This window comes from Benincasa hispida, chromosome 7, assembly GCF_027475165.1.
Source record: "Benincasa hispida cultivar pf3 chromosome 7, pf3_genome.v1.1, whole genome shotgun sequence".
NCBI classification, from domain to species: domain Eukaryota; kingdom Viridiplantae; phylum Streptophyta; class Magnoliopsida; order Cucurbitales; family Cucurbitaceae; genus Benincasa; species Benincasa hispida.
The window spans coordinates 58,575,894-58,594,522 of record NC_143484.1 but is presented as its reverse complement, the minus strand read 5'-3'; the positions used below and the strand labels follow the sequence as shown (position 1 = coordinate 58,594,522).

The window sequence follows — 18,629 nt, the reverse complement described above, 5'->3', positions numbered from 1 at the left end:
AAAATATTTGGAAGTTTATTTTTAAAAATCTCTTTTAGGTTTATTTTTAAATCTTTGAAATTAACTCTTTAACTCTTTTTGAGTTTTATTAAATAAATTTTAATCTCTTTTCTTAAATATTTGTTTCATGGACATTGTTCTAAAATTTTCGATGATGGATTCTAGAAATATTTGAGAGTTTGATTTTCTAGAATTTTTAGGGTGAGGAATCAATTTTTTGGAATCCAAGATCGATCTCCAATATGTTTTTGTTAAATTTTTTATAGTTCTGTTATATTTATTTCATTTATTATTATGTGTCTTTAATTACACTTTTGCTTATATAATGTTCATAATCAAATTAATTTCGATTTCTAATTAATACTTCTTTTAAGTTTTTAAATTTTTTTCTAAACTATTTCAAGGTCATTTAAATTACACCTTTTTGGAACATTTAAAAATTAATATATTATTTCAAAAGGTTTTATAATAATTTGTTTTGACCGCGTTTTTTCTTAAAAAAATTCCTATGACGGAATCTAGGAAATTTGGTAGTCCAATTTCTTAGAATTCTTTGACATGAGGAATCACATATTTAAAGTTCGAGATTTGATCCAAAAAAAAAAGTTTAATTAATGTTTTAAAAAAAATTTTATTTAAAGAATATTCTACAACGCACATTGAAAAAATGTAATAATTTTTCACTTTCTTGAGATGATAATTTTTTTCTAATTATAATATAGTCAAATTGATGGAAATTGTTCCACTTATTTTATGAAATCATTGCTTCAAATGTTGGAGTAATGAGATGTAAAATAAAATATTATTTTTAAAAAAAATCTTATTTTCTCAAATGAATATTATTTAAATAATGATTTCAATTCAAGATTTAAAAATTTGTCACTGATTTTAAATGGATGTTGTGGGATCGATGCTAACACCTTCCTCATACATAAATGACTCGGAACTCAATTCTAGTTTTTACAGACTATTTTTATTATTTTTCTCTTAAAAGTTATTTATTTTTTTCGGTGTCCAATCACATCGTAAATAAAAGATTGGTGACGACTTCTTCTTATTTTCTTTTAAATTACTCTTTATTTTCTTTTAAACTTAATCTTTTTTTATGATGTCGACGGCTCCGCATCATCTCAAGTACATGACGATATGGGTTTTTGTTTGGTTTTGATCCTCTGGCCTCTTCCAGTTCGGAAGTTAATTGGATATTTATAATGAATTTATTCCTCCTTTTCCCCCTTAGCTGGGGTTTTAATGAATTTTATTCTTTATTAAAAAAATAGATGACTAGTTTCACTTTCACCTCTTTTTAAAGTTCAAATTAATTTTCATAACTGTCTTTTTTTTTTTTTTAGATTTTTTTTTTTGAAGAGGTATGTAATTAAAGTGTAGGGTAGAGAAATCGAACCTCAAATTACGAGATTGATAGTATGAATATTATGCCAGTTGAACTATGTTGTTGTTGGCAGAAAGATAAAGAAAAAAAAATATTTTTTTTTTGGATTTTTGGATCTTCTCTGGTCAACTTCATTTGAGGATTAATTTCTTTTTGCATTTCTAATTAATTTATTATTTTGGTGTAATATTCAACTTTGGGGTGTCCATTTCTGGGTGCAATCAATGAGACCCATTGACCATTTCTTTTAAATCAAGATGTCATTATTTTACATGAAAGTGGAAACCCACCCCACCCCTCATTTGATTTCTTTTTTTTTTTTTCCTACTATTATTATTATTATAGATATATATATGAATGAATTATATGGTGTGATAGGCAGTTGGCCGAACGGCGAATGGGCCTCGTTGTGCGCAATGCCCGACTTCGTGCTCCGTTATAGGCATGTGGAATGCGACAGCAACCCATTGGATTACAAAATCTTCTTAAACTATTTCTTCATTTTCCTTCTATTTCTTTTAATTGCTTTTAATAATTCATACAAATCTTCACCAGCTGCTTTAATAAAAACCTATGCTACGGCTCCCTCCGTTTAGTAATCAAAATGGTCTTTTGCTAACTATTTTGTTTTTAATAATTAAGTCTATTTTTCATGATTTATATCTTTTCTAAGTATAGTGGTATAATTCTTAAGTGAATTTAAAATAAAATAAATTTTTAAAAGTTATTTTTTTAGTTTTCAATTTTGGCTTGGTTTTTTAAACCATTTGTAAAAATTAGATTAAAAAAATGAAGAATTTTGGAGATGGAAGTGGTGTTTATAGCCTTAATTTTCAAAAACAAAAACAAAAACAAAATAGTTACGGTATTTATTTATTGTTTTTTATTTTTTAAAATTAAGTTTATTTTCTCTCTATTTCTATCCATGATTTGTATTTATTCTTTAAATATAAGAGTTGAATTCTTTACTTAAACTCAAAAACCAAAAATAAGTTTTTAAAAACCATCTTTTAGTTTTTAAAATTTTGCTTGCTAGAAATTTAGGGATGGAAGGAGTTTCTAAGTCATTTTAAAAAAATGAAAATGTTACTAAATGGAGCCTACATTTATCAAACTATTTCGATTTTGAAAATTAAGCTTATGGATACAAATTTATCTTTCAAATTCTTTGTTATTTTATCTAATTTTTAAAAATATTATCCAAGTCTACGCAAAATTTTCAAAACTGATTTTCTGTTTGATTATTTTGTTTTATGTTTGTTGTTTTGAAAAATACGCATATAAACAATATTTGTACCTATAGATTTCTTTGTTTTCTTGTTTACAAGTAAAACTAAAGAAAATAATTTTTTTAAAAAAAATTTGTTTTTGTTTTTAAAATTTATCTAAGAATTTAATGGTTTACTTAAGAAAAATAAAAACTATGATAATAAATTGTGAAAAAACAAACATAAATTTTCAAAAATGTTTATCAAGTAAGGTCTTAGTTTTTAGTTTTTAATTTTTGAAATTAAACTTACAAACGCAATTTTCTTCTATTGATTTTTTTTTATCTACTTTTTAAGAGTGTTATTAAAAACTAATTAGTTTTTTCATTAAAGACTAATTAGTTTTTAAAATTTTGTTTTTATTTTTGGAATTTTGCAAAGAATTCAATGGTTAGTTAAGGAAAGATGAAAAAAACTATGTTAAATAAGTTATAAGAAAACTTGCACAATTTTAGAAAACCATAAAATAAAATCGTTTAGTAAACGATGACCTAAAAAGGTGTGTATATATATATATATATTTGAATTTGGCTATAAATTCAAATATTTTTCATATGGAAGAAGAAAACTACTATAAAGAAACTGTGAGAAAAAAAATATAATTTTATAAAAAATCAAATGATTATCAAACAAATTTTTATAAAAATTTGTAGTACTTTCAATATTCCAATTTAAAAACGAAAAAGATTATAAATTATTCGATCCGATGTCAATGTAACGTTTTGCCAAAACCACTCCAACAATCAAGTTAACATTTAGAGAAGGGGTTTGAAATTAAGGAAAGTGAAAGATTTTAAAGAATAGAATTTCAGCATAGAAGTAAAATAGCTCCTACCTCACCCAAAATGAGGATCCATTCACATTTTTTAAAGTACAACTATATGAAACAATAAAATAATTTAAGAAACCAAGGAAATATCAAACAAAATAGAATCTACTTATAAAGAGTGGTTTTTGAACCAAATCACTAAAAAATAAAATCTTCAAGCATTATAAGTTCATAAGTGACATAATTTTTCTTGTCGAATTGCGGTTAATTAAAATGAGATCTTTATTAGACATAAGAAAAAAAAGATCACAAATAAAATCAACAAGCTGAATTTGATTGAAGGGAGTAACTTTAGATTAAATTTTAGATCGTAAGTAAGTAATTAATTAGTTATCATTGTAAATCAACCATTATTAAAATATATTATGTCATTAAAATAATAAAAATATATCATGACAAAATAACAAATCTAAATCTTCAAGTATCAAAGTTTTTAAATTAATAATTAAAAATATACTTTTTAAATTTTGATTTGAATAATCTAATTATTCAGTTAATTTTAAACTTAAAGTAATCAAAATGTTCTTTTTTTCAAACTTTAAAACATTCGTATTATTTATTTAATAATTTTAAAATATTATTTTTCAAATCCTTAGTTTTAGGCGCCGTTGAAAAATCGTTAAAACTATATAATTAAATCAAATCTTTTTTTTTTTTTAGAAAAAAAAGTAATAAGTGTGTAAATAAATATAAAAAGATTTTCGTTTAAATCTCGACAAGAAATTTAAAAACAATTAAAGAAGTAATAGATTTATTTATTTAATTTGATTATGAAATGTATTACATGTAATTGGAAATATTTAAAACATAATTTTTAAGATATAAAATGATTGAATGAATATAAATTTTATGGATTTTAAATTATAAATATTGGACACAGAGAAAAAAGATTGAGAAGTTCCATCCAGAAAAGAATGAAAATAGAATAGGTACACAACAATATATGAAAATATATGAGAAAAAAATAGAAATTATTAGAAAAGCTAATAACAAGAAGAGGATGTAAAACTAATTAAAGGGGAAAAAAAAGGAAAAGACTAAAAAAGATAGATACAAAATAGAGAGATGTGATTGTGAATATAAAATAGATCTTATAGAAAGATTTGGCCTCTTAATATAATATAATATTTATATATATAATTGTAAAAAAGTATACAAGAAATATTAAAAAATAACTATTAACTCATCGTTTAAATAGCGTGAATTTACAAATTTTGATTATGAGAAAATATTAGTCAAATATCCATATAGTTATTGACATTTTTCTTTTAATTTTCGAATACAGTCAAATTAACAAAACCGGCCACGGGGGAATGAAAATCGTGACGACACGCTTTTTAATTGATAGTCGGCGCTCCCTTTTCTTTTCTCAATATTTCATTATATTTATATGCTTTAATAAGAATAAAAGTTATTTTTTTAATTTCTTCCTTTTAGTTTATTGGGCCTTTTTTTAGCCCGATCGATGTCAATATTACCTCTCTAAAACATTATTTAACTAAATTTATTCCCCCAAAAAAATAGGACATAAATCATTAAATATATGATTTATTAAATGAACTAAAAACCCAAAAATAAATAAATAAATATAAAAATTTCCCCAAAACCCCTTTTCTGTCCCGCTACTGTAACGGCAAAACCTTAATTAGAAACGCCCTCAAAAGCTTTAACATGAAAATAAATATGAAGAGAACTTCCAATTCATTTTGTTGAGACCGATTCGTCTTCTTCCTCTTCTACTGAAAATTTTTCTCTGTTGCTTTTGTTCATCTTCAACTTTATTCACACCACAAGGCCAGGCGATCTCTGAAGAAGGATTTCTTTTCACTTTTGGAACTGGTTTTCCTCGTGATTCCGAGGTCGCGGAACAGATCTTGTCATCTTTGATTCTTCATATCTGGTGAGTTCTTCTTGTATTCCTCTCTGTTCACTCCTGTATTCTCAATTTATTCTTTATGCTTCTTGACTTTCCTTTTTCTATTTGTTTCCCATGTAAAATAGAAAACGTAGACTGGTGAAAGTTTTCTAGTACTCAGTGTTCTACAAGCACTTGCGAGTGATTGCTGTTCAAGTTGATTCTTCATTTTTAACTCTTCAAGTTACTTCAACTTTAAGGTATGAAATTCTGCGATTTTTTTTTTTTTTGTTTAATCGTTGACTCGCTTAATTATATAGAGTAGTTAGCTGTAGCTAACTATTGCTAGATTAGCGAGTACTGGCCGTAGGTTGTGGTGATATTTCATTGGAGTTTATTTATTCCCAATTGCGGAGACTTTTGGATATTTATGAATGTCAAAGAATTTGTTCTGCAATTTTGAGCTAACTTTATGTTCGAGTTTTTGGTTTTAAATCGTTCTGTATCTTTAATCGGACGCAAGGTTAATTTCTTTCTTTCTTTCATTCGTTGTCTTTCTAATTCTTTGTTTTAAAAAATTAATTGACAAATGTGCCCCAAGACTTGTGATCCTTTTTTTGCAAGTTGTGAACATTGTACGTAATTGTGTAAATCTGGAAAGCCGGATTTTGGGTGTCTGCTTCTTCTTTTCTATTGATTTACTCAAGGGAGCACGTGCTTGCTTAATAGAGTCTCTAGTATAAGTTAGACATGAAAGACCACATGGCTGCATACTTTTCTTTGAAGTTCTACTTGCATGTGTTGAACATCAAAGAGTAGGAGAGAGAGAATGAAATCGTTAAATGGAGGGGAAGATCCTCGCTTTATAAAGTACATGTGAAATTTTATAACAGAACCTGATTTACAGAGCTGTTTCAGCTTTTGTTGTGTGAGTTTTAGCACTGCAGCCATAAGTTCTTTTGATCTTAAACAAACTTTGTTTACTTTCCATACATGACTATGCACTGCAGCCATAAATTTGTCTTTCATTTTTGTATGATGTTCAATTTTGGATTTCTATTGCAGCATATTTAGACACCTCCCTATTCATGTGGTTTAAATTTCCCATCCTCTTTCATGTAATGTCTTAGTTTTATCTTGTATCCAACCGTAAGTGTATTTTTCTCTATCATGCAGAGCCGTTCTCATTTTGTACATCTGAGACTAAGATCATCTTTACAACTTGGAGGATTGTAGATAGCATGGGAATCCTTTATCGCAGGTCTGTCTGTCATAATTTATTTCATATATATTCTTATTATTTCGTATTTCTTGTGTACTGACTTGTTTTCTGTAAACATGCACTTTGTTTGCTGCAGTTCTGTGAATAGAAAGCCAAACGAGAGCATGAGGCTTATTATAATAACTTTTATGGGAGTATTTTTGGGCTTTTTGATAGGAATATCTTTCCCAACATTATCACTAACAAAGGTTGGTGTTGAAGTCTTAATGCTCATTAAATTTCTTTTCCCTTTGTATAACTATTTGATATAGATTCTTGGGTATAAACTAAATAACATGTGTTTTTTGTTTAATGATATTGGCAGCTAGGTATCCCTTCTGGCCTTATCCCGAAAATTGACCAGATATATAATACTGACCTAAAATCTGGCTCATCTACGGAAGCACCTCAAAATTTTCCATCTAATACAAGGAATGGTAGTGGAGACTCGAATAATTCCCGAAATCTGAATGGTACCTCAGAGGTATAGTTTTTTCTCAATATTTACTTGCAAGTTTTCATGAATTATAATTTTTTGCCTGTTGATGTCCTAAATTTTAAGGTTTCTTAATTAAATGTTTGGTGTTAGACCCATAACTTTCATAAAAAGCGATCTTATTACTGTTTGATCCTTCCGAATAATTTTATGGACTTCATTACCTGTTTTAAGTTGCAAGATTTGTCTGCTGGGCTTTGAAGAATAATGTTTGGATTTGACGGGCTGGCTGCAAGCCTACAACATGAACATGGTAAATGCTTTAGAGGGCAAATTAGCTAGAGGTTAGGATAAAGGCTGACCACTGCCTTTAAGGAAGCTAGGCCATAGAAACACTCCCTTATCCTTGGGGCCTAACATCACAGTAATGAATCCCTTTTCTCATTGTCTGCCTGTGGCTATCTCATCATGTTTGAAATTGTACTTCTGCACATCTTTTTCCTTCCTCTGGTTACTAGTTTATTGGCTTAAGGTTTTCAAGGTTCTAGTGAAACATGGTAGGGGAGTGATGACTAAAGTTATGCTGGGATACTTACTGAACTAAATAGCTATGGCTAGACTTGCTTTTCGAAATCTTTCCCTTCAATATAAAGAGACCTTTCATTCACGAACTTTATGATAATATCACAACTTTGGAGTTTGGGCTCCTTTGTTAAAAATTCTTTTGCATTGTGGAGCATGAGAATATTGACATTCAATGAATATGTTACTTCAATTTCTTGATCTAGACAAGTTTCTTTAAAGAAAAAAGAAAAATTGCATATCTATATGGCTATTGGCTATTGTTTGTATATGGTCTTCGATGACTTGAAAAACTGATATGATTAAAGCTGGTGCTTGATTGTTTTGCTTTCTATAGTTTATTTGCCTCAGACTCATACATCCTACTTTCCTCTAATTATTATGTGATGCAGATTTGGGTTCCATCAAATCCTAGGGGAGCAGAAAGACTAGCCCCAGGAATTGTTGCAGCTGAGTCAGACTTCTATCTACACAGATTGTGGGGTAATCCCAATGAGGTGTGATTTGATTTTGCACAACATAATTCTGAGAATGTCTTCTGTAAAATACATGACTTAACACCATACTTGACATACATCAGGTTTGTTATAGTTGCCTTGTACTTAATCAGATAAATATTTGCAGGACTTAACTACGAAACCAAATTACCTTGTGACCTTCACTGTCGGTTATAAGCAGAGAGAGAACATTGATAAAGCAGTAAAAAAGGTCCCTTTCATTCTCAAACTCTATATATACTATCACCCTTCTCTTTGTGATCATACAAGACTGAATATGATTTCTCACAGTTTTCAGAGAACTTCACGATTCTTCTGTTTCATTATGATGGCCAAACAACAGAATGGGATGAATTTGAATGGTCGAAACGAGCAATTCACGTGAGTGCTCGAAAGCAGAGTAAATGGTAAATATTGTTCTGTTACAGTGGATGTGGAGAAAATTTTGCTGCATATTAGATGAAAATTTTAAAACTTCCTTCCTTTGAAGGTGGTATGCCAAGCGATTTTTGCACCCTGACATTGTGGCACCTTACGACTACATCTTTATGTGGGATGAAGACCTGGGAGTTGAGAACTTCGACGCCGAAGAGTGAGTTATTTAACTTATTTACAGATTAGCTTAAAGGATATCTTACTTTTTTCAAATGTTTAACATTCTTAGTTATCCTCTTTCAATCCAGATACATAAAGTTGGTGAGGAAGCATGGCTTGGAAATTTCACAGCCTGGTTTAGAACCTACCAGAGGGTTAACATGGCAGATGACAAAGAAGAGGGATGGTCTTGAAGTTCATAAGTAAGACTCGTGGAATAACTATGTTCACTTCCTTTATCTGTATTGTGAAAATCATTTAACTAAACCTGGAATTATAACATTTTTTATTTTGGGAAATTATGCGCAGAGATACGGTTGAACGGCCAGGATGGTGTACTGAGCCAAATTTGCCTCCCTGTGCTGCGTAAGATACCCCCAAAAGAAGACTGTGAATGCTACACCATCTTTTCTTGTCTTCAGCTGATCGAGTATTAATGTCTGTCCTTGTTTCCTTCTACAGTTTTGTAGAGATCATGGCTCCAGTTTTCTCACGAGAAGCTTGGCGTTGTGTCTGGTATATGATTCAAGTAAGAACTGACTTCTTTCCTGTTGAAATTTAATTTTACCAAAGTCCAAACGGTCTTTCTAATTCATGTGACATGGATTTGCAGAACGATTTAATCCATGGCTGGGGTCTTGATTTTGCCGTTAGAAAATGTGTAGAGGTCAGTAGTAGCTTGCAACCCTCTCCTATATTTTGATAGTATTAATGTTTGTTAATTTGCCATGGACTTTTTCTAACACAAAATTTTCTAATCAGCCTGCACATGAGAAGATTGGAGTTGTAGACGCTCAGTGGATCGTTCATCAAGGTCTTCCCTCCCTCGGAAGCCAGGTAAATTCAAAATCTTTTCCTTCAACCGCTTTCCTGTGAAACAGAAGCTCAAATACTTCAAATACTTCAGTTCTTGTTTTAATCTTATTTTTCTCTGCAGGGAGAAACTCAAAATGGGAAAGCGCCATGGCAAGGGGTACTCTTCCTTCCTTTCTTTCACACTTACCAAAATTCTTCAAGTTTTTTTTTTTTTTTTTGTATGAATGAACCTTTCACGGGTGTTTTTTTATTTTTTTTATTAATGACATGCCCCCACAAGCATATGAAATCTAACTTTATAAGCTTATGTCAGAGCGCATTATTGTGTTTTATAACGTATCGCATTAGGAATGACCATGTTTATTTAGTAATCCTAACGCGATGGCCATGTCTATCGTGTTCTTCATTTTTCTCACACTTTGTTATGTTTTCTATGAATATTGTAGTAGAGTGGAGAAAAATGAAGATTGCGATAGACATGACCATCGCATTAGGACTACGATACACATAACCATTTCTAATGCAATATGTTATAAAACGTACTATAATGTGCTTTGATGTAAGCGCATGAGGTTAGATGTCATTTGTTTGAGAGGGGCAAGTCATTAATCAATTAATCATTTAGAGTGCTGAGAAATGAAATTTGTTTTTATAGATGTTTAGATTTGTAGAATTCACATCACACAATCAAATAAAAGTTGAAGACAAATTTCCATAGATTGAATGTTTATGTGATTGCTTATTTTTTATATTGGTTATCAGGTGAGAGAAAGATGTCGGAAGGAGTGGACAATGTTTCAAAGTCGGTTAGCAAATGCGGAGAAAGCGTATTTCAAGTCTTTGGGGATTGATTCTTCAAATTCAGCCAAACAGTAGGACTCCATTAGATTCTATACAAATCCATTAGTAGCCATAGTTCCCTTACCATTTCTCATTGAGTTGTGTAAATTCGTTAAACATTATAATAATCATTACGTTTAGAATCTTTCATACATGGAACTTATACATTATATTTAGATATCTAATTGATAGATTATATAATATTAAATTTATAGAATTGTTTAATCAATTAGTGATTTAACATAATATCTTAGTAGGTGGCCTAAGAAGTCTTATGTTTAAATTCCTACAACGTTATTTTCTTTCCAAATAATATTGGGAGCTATTGCAAATATAGCAATTAGACTCAAAGTATTAACAAATATAACACAATCCAAAAAAAATTATAGATATAACAAAATTTAAATCAAGATGTCGGAGTTTATTAGTAATAGTCTATTTTGTTGATAAGGAGTCTATTAATGATAAAGTCTATCATATATATTTTTCTGTATTTGAAATTCTATAAAAATGTTGTTATATATTTAATTATTAGGTCTAAAAGTGTAATCTATTATAATTATCTTTTAACTTGTTGTGCAATCACTTTTAGGCTAGAAAAATGAGGCAATGCATTCCGAAAGATGAAAATGGTATATATTCACATTCAAGAGTACGGTACAAGACCACAAGTATCACACAGCTGTTGCTCTTTTGTCCATTGCCAGAATGATAATTAAGGGTATAAGTATTTATATGATAAAGACAACATATCCTATACTTACATATAGGTTCATAAAATTATGTTACTTTATTACTTACTGGGCAAAGTCAGTGAAGAAAAACATTCTATTCATTTAAAAGAAAAGGAAAAAGAATAATTTTTTTGTCCTAAACTAGATAGTTGTTAGGTTCTTTCTTCTTAAGCTTGAAAATCTGTTATAATTTTTGCCTTTTAATATACTTTTGTTTGAAAAGACTTTTAAAAAAAAATCGTGTGTCTAATTAATAAGACCTTAAAATAAAGTTAACAATATTAGAGCTAAATTTTTGTAAGTTTTTGAGAGATTTATTCAATAGTTAGTCTTGTGCATTCATGAACTTGATTTTTGTTAAAATTAGTGAGTCCTACATTTTGTTAGGATTAGTGAGTAATAACTAAAATTGAAGGAACAAAGGTTTAATATTCAATAAAGTTTCAAGTTCAATAATGATATATTTGAGAGTGATTCTAAAATTGTTAAAATCACATTTTTCATTTTTAAGATCACTCGAAAAATGTTAATGATCATTTAAAATCAATTTTTATAATGTGAAAAATGCGATTAAAAGTGTCTTAAATATTAAATAATTGAAAGTGTATTTTAGATTGATTTTAAATATGACAGAAATAATTTTAATCCTTTCAAAATCAAATATATACTAAGTTAGAGGTGAAAATTGATGCAATGTGTGAAATTCATAATAACTAAGAGATTTTATTTAGAAAATGGATCAAAATAATTTCAAACAAACAATAAAATCATTATTATTTTTATTTATAAGGTTAGATACAGAACACATCATTCAACAATCTATGTATTTCATTCCTTCACTAGTCATAAATCATGTCATATTAAATCAATCAATAATTAACATATTACAAAAATCAATCAATAATTAAGATAAACAAAACTAACTCCTTAAAGCTGCAAAGGGTCAGCAACTCCTCCTTCATGCAGCTTACTAAAATCAGGAAAGTTCCACTGAAAGCTGAAAAACGTCATCATCATCTTCACCACGTGTCACCTCCAAATTGGTCATTGCAATTACCTTCTGACACGTGGCAGTACAGATGTTCCCTCCATTTTCCAATGTGTTTTTTTTATACTATAATACTCAATGAAAACAACACACGTATCACCTGCAGCTGTAGTTTTCCTGCTACTTCAACCCATGGTTAACCAAAAACCATGGTTAACGATTGGTGGTTAGAGAACCTCAGTCAATGTATAAATGGTACATTATCTTCTAGCCCAACCATTTTGGGCTTTTCTTTTAAGCCTTTAAAACCTATTTTCTTCTTTTTCTCTTCGTTTTCTTCTGCAACTCCAACCAAAACCCTGAAACGGATTAGGGAAAAAAAGAAAAAGAAAAAGAAAAAGAAAAACTCAAATTTTGAGGTTTTCTTGAAGATGGGTCTCTCAAATTTTCCCCCTTCAGCTGAAGGAGTGTTGCTGTTACCAGTTTTAGTGATGAACACTGTAATGTCAATGGCGTTTTTGAAGAATTTTGTGAGATCTGTGATACAAATGATGAGTGCAAGTGGGAATACTTCGAGTTCTGAGGAAGAATACGATTGGGAAAATGGAAGAGAAAGAAGAATCTCAATTACTCAGTTCAAATCTTTGGGACAAAGCTTCAATGGTGAAACAGAGGACTCCGTTTCAAGGTGTGTTATGGCAGAATGTTGTGTTTGTCTTTGTGGGTTTGAAGCTGATGAAGAAGTTAGTGAGTTGTCTTGTAAGCACTATTTTCATAAAGCTTGTCTTTCTAAGTGGTTTGATAATAATAAGCACTTTACTTGCCCTCTCTGTCGCTCCATTGAATAATATTTTAACTTCCCCACTGCTAAATTGCAGTGCAGCTTTTTTATGGGAAACTTCTGCTTTCGTTTCAACAATTTTACGGAGTTTTTCTTCCTTCTTTTTTTCTGACATTACTTCTCTCTCTCTCTCTCTCCATATTTTATTTTGAGTGAAAGGGGATGAAGTTTTGTATTATCATCACTTTTTCTTTTTGTATTTGTAGTGTATGATGAAAGATGAGGGATGGTGGAAATGTTTCTTTATTTTTCTTTTCAGATAAATCATTTACTGTTCTATTGAGCTCCTAGCGAAACTTAAAGTGCCCAAAAACACCAATTTAGAATCCAAAAATAGGAAAAGTGGTAGAAGGAGGACAAAACTGGGAATTAATTAGTGAAAGCAAGCAGATTTAAATGGCTTATTAGCCATTGAGTAGTCACAGCAGTCAAAACAAGCAGCTTTAAATTTCTTAGAGCAGTTGGGCAGTACCATAGAAGAAGAAGAAGAAGAAGAAGAACAGTGAAAGCAAGAAGCTTTAAATGGCTTGGAGAAGTTGGGCAGTCATATTACAAGCAATTCCAAAGTGGGACCTTTTTTTCTTCAGTGAAAAATCTGGTTCAGAACTCATTCGTGATTCAACACAAGAAATGTTATGTGCTGGCCAAATTGATGACCAGAAGTTCAGCAATGGGGCCTTGGGGACACAATGAGAAGAGAATTTGTGTCAAATGTTTGTTACTTTCTCTTTCTATCACAAAGATTTGAAACTTGTCTGTACCTGTTATATTGAACCTTGAAGAAGGATCTGCAATGAACCAGATGTGTCTTTCTTGTATTTATTTGATTTGATATAACCAAATATGGAGGTAACTTAATTCCACTGTCATACTTCATTTCTTAACCTTATGGCAAAGATCCAAAATTTTTGGGGCCCTTAAATTCTTGGCCACTCATTTCAGGCAGTAAATTAAATGAAGATCTTAAGTTAAATAACATCTTGATAAGAGTGACTGTCTATGACCCAAAAAACCTGTCATCTTCATGAGACCCAATCAGACAAACCTGAAACCTTTGCAAATTAGAAAGAAAAAAATAATATAAAGATATACTGACTCCACAGAAACTGAGAATTCTTTATATAATTCTTCTAGTTTTCAATGTGACAAAAAAAAACTAACAAAAACAGTCTGTATTATTGCTGGAACTTTGAAATGTTCACATGGGAACTACAAACATTTTAACAATTGCAAGGAGCTTTGAAGCATCAAAACATTATTGGGGCATAATTAAGCACTAACTTCACCACTTGAACAGTTTCTTTCAATTAGAGGTCAAGAGACATCTGGTTGTGCTTCAGCCTAATGAACTCCTCAGCCTCATCGTTGATGTCCTCGGTGTAGAAATGAGCACGGCGATGTTTAGGAGTCTCATGAACATCAGGTATCTCGTCGTTGTCATCGCTGAATGTTACATGAGGTCTTTGCTTTTTGTGGTATTTTCGAGTCATGAGCACAGAGTCAGAAATATAACCACCATAGTTGTCTGAGGAATGAGCACCAAGATCGTTATTGAACTTGAGCTGAGAATTTCTAGAAGACATTTCTAATCTGCTACAGAAACAAGTATGATAGTTTCTTTTTTGTGAATGTGTATTTGAAATGTCTCAAAGTGCTATATAAAGTACAATTTTATTCCACAAGGATGAGGTTTGAATCTAATACCTTCTTTTGAGAGAAGGGGTCGACGCAGTTTTTATTTTAGTTGGGAAACGAAAGAGACATCACTTAAAAAGCTTGCGTAAAAGTTATTCAGTTCTGGAATATCCAGGACTTTGAAAAGGCAGAATAAAGATGAAAGCCTTTTTATGAGGTAATCAACTTGAAGAACAAGACAATTCTCTCGTATTTACAGCCCATTTACCAAAGAAAAAAATCTTACAAGGTTTCCAACATACCAAAAAAATCTGACCAGATTTGTCTGAACTGGGTCCAAAGAGTAAATTTGGTCACTTCGTTTGCAACTATGACGGTAAATGTCGACATCATAAAAAATAACATAATCTTTCCACATTGATGGAAAAAACCTACCCATCATGCTGCCTAATAAATATCACTCTGATATCAATAAATTGCTCCTATGATAGGAATCTTTATATATATATAGACTCTTCGACTACGGCAGTACTCAACCAGAACAATCAAAAAACCAAAAATAAGAGCTTTAGTTACTTCTAAATGTTCAAAATCAGAGAAAACTTTCTAAACACTGAGAAGTCACTGTTAAACAGGTTTCAAAGTCATAAAGACGAAAATGAAAAATGTATTAGAACAAGAATTAGAAATCAGGTCAATAGCAAATATGAATTACATGATATAAATAATAGTCGTGTATACAAAATTTCCCAGTAGGGGAAGAAAGCACAACAGCCTCAAATACAATGGCAATGCAATGGGGGTTCGTCTGATATGCTGCTGCTCCGGTGACAGCAAGTTCACCCACCTAATGAATAGATAAACTCCTTGAACCAAACCAACTCAAAGAAAACAGATATCTACACATAACTTCCACTCATGGAATTAGTTCAACTGTCCAAGCAGTTACAACTTCCAAAAGAAGTAACATTAGCTTATCTGGAGGCAAAGAGTCGCCAAGGTTGGCCATGTGTCGGTCAATAACTTTCGGGATGGAAGGTCCACGAGGTGTCAGACAAGCTACAGTGCAACTAACCTTCACGGAGAGGTACACGTCGAAATTAGAGATTAGCCACTCTCTCGTACACAATTCCCAGGCAAAAGGAATTTGTAATCTTCTGCATTTTCCAGAAGATAAGATGGCAAGTGAACTGCTGAGTAGGAATGAGGAACTGGTCCCATTTTCCCAATAATTTCTTTGAAAGTGTATTCCTCAGGAAGCATGTCAAATAGGTCAGAACCCTTGCATATAATCCTCTGAATTCTTTTGGGATTCAGATAGCTAGAGAACCTAACTCTGTCATTGTGACTGTATGCTTTCATCTTAAAGATGAAGTCGCTGATACGACGGAAACAGAAGCTACAGTGCCACCCCGAATCTGCCAACAGGTCATCTGACTGGCGATAGTGAACATACTTTGTCTTACCAGATTTGTATCTATGAACTGAAGCCCTCCAGCTATTGTCATCAACATGGAACTCGAATGAGTACAAATAGTTCCTAAGTTGTAGATGAAGAACCTCTGGTATGTCATCACACCATCTCAAGAGATTAATTGTGTGCCTGCTTGGAATTTCGTCAACGTCAGACATTATCAACAAGTCATCATCAGAGATACCAGCAATTCTGAGAAGCTGATCGAGTGCTACCCGTTGAAATGCCTCCTCAACAAATGGATTTTCCCCTTTCTTAAATCTCCCTCCAACAGTGCCATAAGTAAATCTTGGCTCCACAAATTTGAATTGGTCTCTATTGCGAGCAAAGTATAATGGCTTCGGCTTCCCAGTAAATGTTGAATTTGCCTCAAGAAGAACAAACTGTGTAATGTAAGGGTAAAGTTCTTTCCATCGCAAGGTGAGCATCTCAATCTCGTTACTGAACAGCACAGCATCATAAACACGCCGTGGAAATTCACGGACTTTCCAACCATGTAGTTTGCATAGATTCTCCATAGATACATTCCCATCATAGTAGTGAGTAATCATATTGAATTCTTTTGGTGGGGATTCCCATAATGGCCGTAAGAAGTACGAGATCTTCTGTCCATGCAGGTAAATGATCAGTATGCACGTTGGCACCAGCGCAAAAAGAATAAGGAAGGTTTTCACATCATATCCACGAAAAATGCAGCGAAGTCTAGACATGCCTAATACTCGATTGGATTCCTGCATAGAGAAAAGAAGCCTGGTCAATATCTTAAACATCAGAAAAAAATAGGAAAAAAAAAAAAAAAAGTCCAAGAAACTTGGGATAATGATAAGGACAACTTCAAAAGCTCCCTTCATATTAACAAACAAGCAATTAAACCAGGAATGAATATTATGTACTTTAATACATAAAAACTCAAATTTAGATTCTCAAAGTGTCTAAAAAATTAAGTCGCATTATCCATAAAAAAAGAAAGCATTTCTGAAAATCAAAAGTACCCAAAAGTTTGAAGATGAGAAACAATCTCAAATGTATCACCTAAAGGGCAGCCTACGTGTGATGCTCAAAGTTATGGTAGTAAACAGAAATTTTTTTAAAAAAATTACATCAGCAAATACATTTCAACAAAGGGCAGATTTTATTCTGGGGAAGTTTCTGTTAAATGTTGTGTAGGAATGCCCCATTAGATAAGACACTCTAAGTTCCCACAATCAGATCTCGAGGCTAAATAAAACACACCCAACATAACAGCAAGGAAACAGTAAGTTGCAGAACTATGGCCTTCGCGTTTGATAAGACAAATTCCCCCAAAAACCATCAAATAAACAAAGCCCTAACACTAAAAGACTTAATCGAGCACCGAAGAAGAAACAGTCAGAACAAACGATTGGTTAAAAGCTTAGATTTCTCGATCATGAACAAAAATCATAAACAAAATTCCTCAACGACGGAAACAGAAACCAGCCGAAAAGAAAAAAATAATAAAAATAACAGAAAAACAGATCAAAAGGGCAAAAATAGTAAGCACCTGATCACAAACTTCGCCACAGATATCATCGGATTTCTTGGAACAGTAATGGCCTCCACCTTCACCCATCATCCACCACATTTCTGTTATGTGAAAGAAAATCAAAAACAAAAAAACTGGGTCGTCTCCTTTCGTGGGATATGGAATCGGGTTTGTCGTGGATTGACGAAACAATCAAGTCGAGGGTAAAACGGCGGCAAGGGTTCTCAGTTAAACGAGAATCAGAGAAAGGCACGGAAAATCAGCAGATTCAGTCGGAAGAGAAGAAACGGAAAGTATTTAGGCGTTTCTCTTTCCTTAATCCTTCGTTCTTCTCTCTAAATATGCAGAGAAAGTGAGAGAGATCCCTAAGAATTACCGAAATTAATCGAGAAGAAAATGGGAATAATTGTGGAAGAGAGAGAGATTGAAAGAAAGGGGCCAAAATCGAGGGCTAAGAATTCGAGGGCCAAGAACACAAAGCCTGTGAGGCCGATGCCTATCTATCTGTCTTCGACAATGATTGCTGCCACTCAATACAATTACAACAATAGAGATGAATCAAAGCAAAGCAAGAACAAAAGGCAAAGAGAGCCGTTTCCCTTTGTCGTCGTCGTCGTTTATAAATCGAAAAGAAAAAAGAGAGAAAAAAATGTTTAATTGTAGAGTTTGGAATTCCCTTGTGTATGTTTTTGTGGGTATTTTTTTGTTCCCCTTTAATTCCAGTTAGATAACGTGGGTATTAATACTATACTGATTGTTTGGGATGTGGGCCCACGCGCTCCATTTTGACTCGCTCAAGCCGACCCTAATCAAATCCAACTGAGTCGTGACCGTGTCGTGGTTTTTTTTTTTTTTTTTTTATTGTTATTTTTTTAATTTGTTGTTGAGCTAATTTGGAATAGCAATTGGATATAGGTCCGGGGGTTTTGATTAATTCTTCCATTACGGATTTTACCAATTCCTGACTGCGGATGCCGGACATCGCCTCCTCCGCCTCCTCCTCCTCGCTTTCATGGGCTTTTCTTTTGGGCCCAGATAAATTTACGCATTATTATTATTATTATTTCAAAATACACTTTTTA

General features: G+C 31.8%; 4 protein-coding genes across 4 annotated transcripts; 2 read left to right on the top strand and 2 right to left on the bottom strand.

Annotated features, from left to right (window-relative positions):
* Nucleotides 1–5,070: 5,070 nt before the first annotated feature.
* On the top strand, nt 5,071–10,600 carry LOC120080853 (uncharacterized). Its single transcript, XM_039035505.2, has 16 exons — nt 5,071–5,390; nt 5,492–5,605; nt 6,522–6,606; nt 6,704–6,815; nt 6,932–7,090; nt 8,017–8,121; nt 8,249–8,332; nt 8,413–8,528; nt 8,612–8,713; nt 8,805–8,918; nt 9,025–9,081; nt 9,178–9,244; nt 9,329–9,382; nt 9,478–9,552; nt 9,653–9,688; nt 10,294–10,600. Exons 3-16 carry the CDS (start codon nt 6,587–6,589, stop codon nt 10,405–10,407), a joined length of 1,215 nt encoding a protein of 404 aa, XP_038891433.1. The 5' UTR covers nt 5,071–5,390; nt 5,492–5,605; nt 6,522–6,586; the 3' UTR covers nt 10,408–10,600.
* Nucleotides 10,601–12,309: 1,709 nt separating this feature from the next.
* Nucleotides 12,310–14,564, top strand: LOC120081334 (uncharacterized). Its single transcript, XM_090315805.1, has 2 exons — nt 12,310–12,852; nt 13,141–14,564. Exons 1-2 carry the CDS (start codon nt 12,525–12,527, stop codon nt 13,155–13,157), a joined length of 345 nt encoding a protein of 114 aa, XP_090171931.1. The 5' UTR covers nt 12,310–12,524; the 3' UTR covers nt 13,158–14,564.
* Nucleotides 14,092–14,974, bottom strand: LOC150035292 (uncharacterized). Its single transcript, XM_090315806.1, has 2 exons — nt 14,872–14,974; nt 14,092–14,579 (listed from the first exon to the last, which is right to left on the bottom strand). The coding sequence occupies exons 1-2, from the start codon at nt 14,972–14,974 to the stop codon at nt 14,242–14,244; spliced, it is 441 nt and encodes a 146-aa protein (XP_090171932.1). The 3' UTR covers nt 14,092–14,241.
* A 242-nt stretch (nt 14,975–15,216) lies between these two features.
* Nucleotides 15,217–18,424, bottom strand: LOC120081333 (uncharacterized). Its single transcript, XM_039036088.2, has 2 exons — nt 17,566–18,424; nt 15,217–16,774 (listed from the first exon to the last, which is right to left on the bottom strand). Exons 1-2 carry the CDS (start codon nt 17,644–17,646, stop codon nt 15,677–15,679), a joined length of 1,179 nt encoding a protein of 392 aa, XP_038892016.1. The 5' UTR covers nt 17,647–18,424; the 3' UTR covers nt 15,217–15,676.
* Nucleotides 18,425–18,629: the final 205 nt, after the last annotated feature.

Coding starts and splice junctions, on each gene's coding strand:
- LOC120080853 (XM_039035505.2), top strand. CDS start 6,587: ATGGGAATCCTTTATCGCAG. Junction 8,122..8,248: donor TGTGGGGTAATCCCAATGAG/GTGTGATTTGAT, acceptor AAATATTTGCAG/GACTTAACTACGAAACCAAA. Junction 8,529..8,611: donor GCTCGAAAGCAGAGTAAATG/GTAAATATTGTT, acceptor CTTCCTTTGAAG/GTGGTATGCCAAGCGATTTT.
- LOC120081334 (XM_090315805.1), top strand. CDS start 12,525: ATGGGTCTCTCAAATTTTCCCCCTTCAGCTGAAGGAGTGTTGCTGTTA.
- LOC150035292 (XM_090315806.1), bottom strand. CDS start 14,974: ATGTTATTTTTTATGATGTCGACATTTACCGTCATAGTTGCAAACGAA. Junction 14,580..14,871: donor AATCTGGTCAGATTTTTTTG/GTATGTTGGAAA, acceptor TAGCACTTTGAG/ACATTTCAAATACACATTCA.
- LOC120081333 (XM_039036088.2), bottom strand. CDS start 17,646: ATGTGGTGGATGATGGGTGAAGGTGGAGGCCATTACTGTTCCAAGAAA. Junction 16,775..17,565: donor GTGGCGAAGTTTGTGATCAG/GTGCTTACTATT, acceptor TTCTCTATGCAG/GAATCCAATCGAGTATTAGG.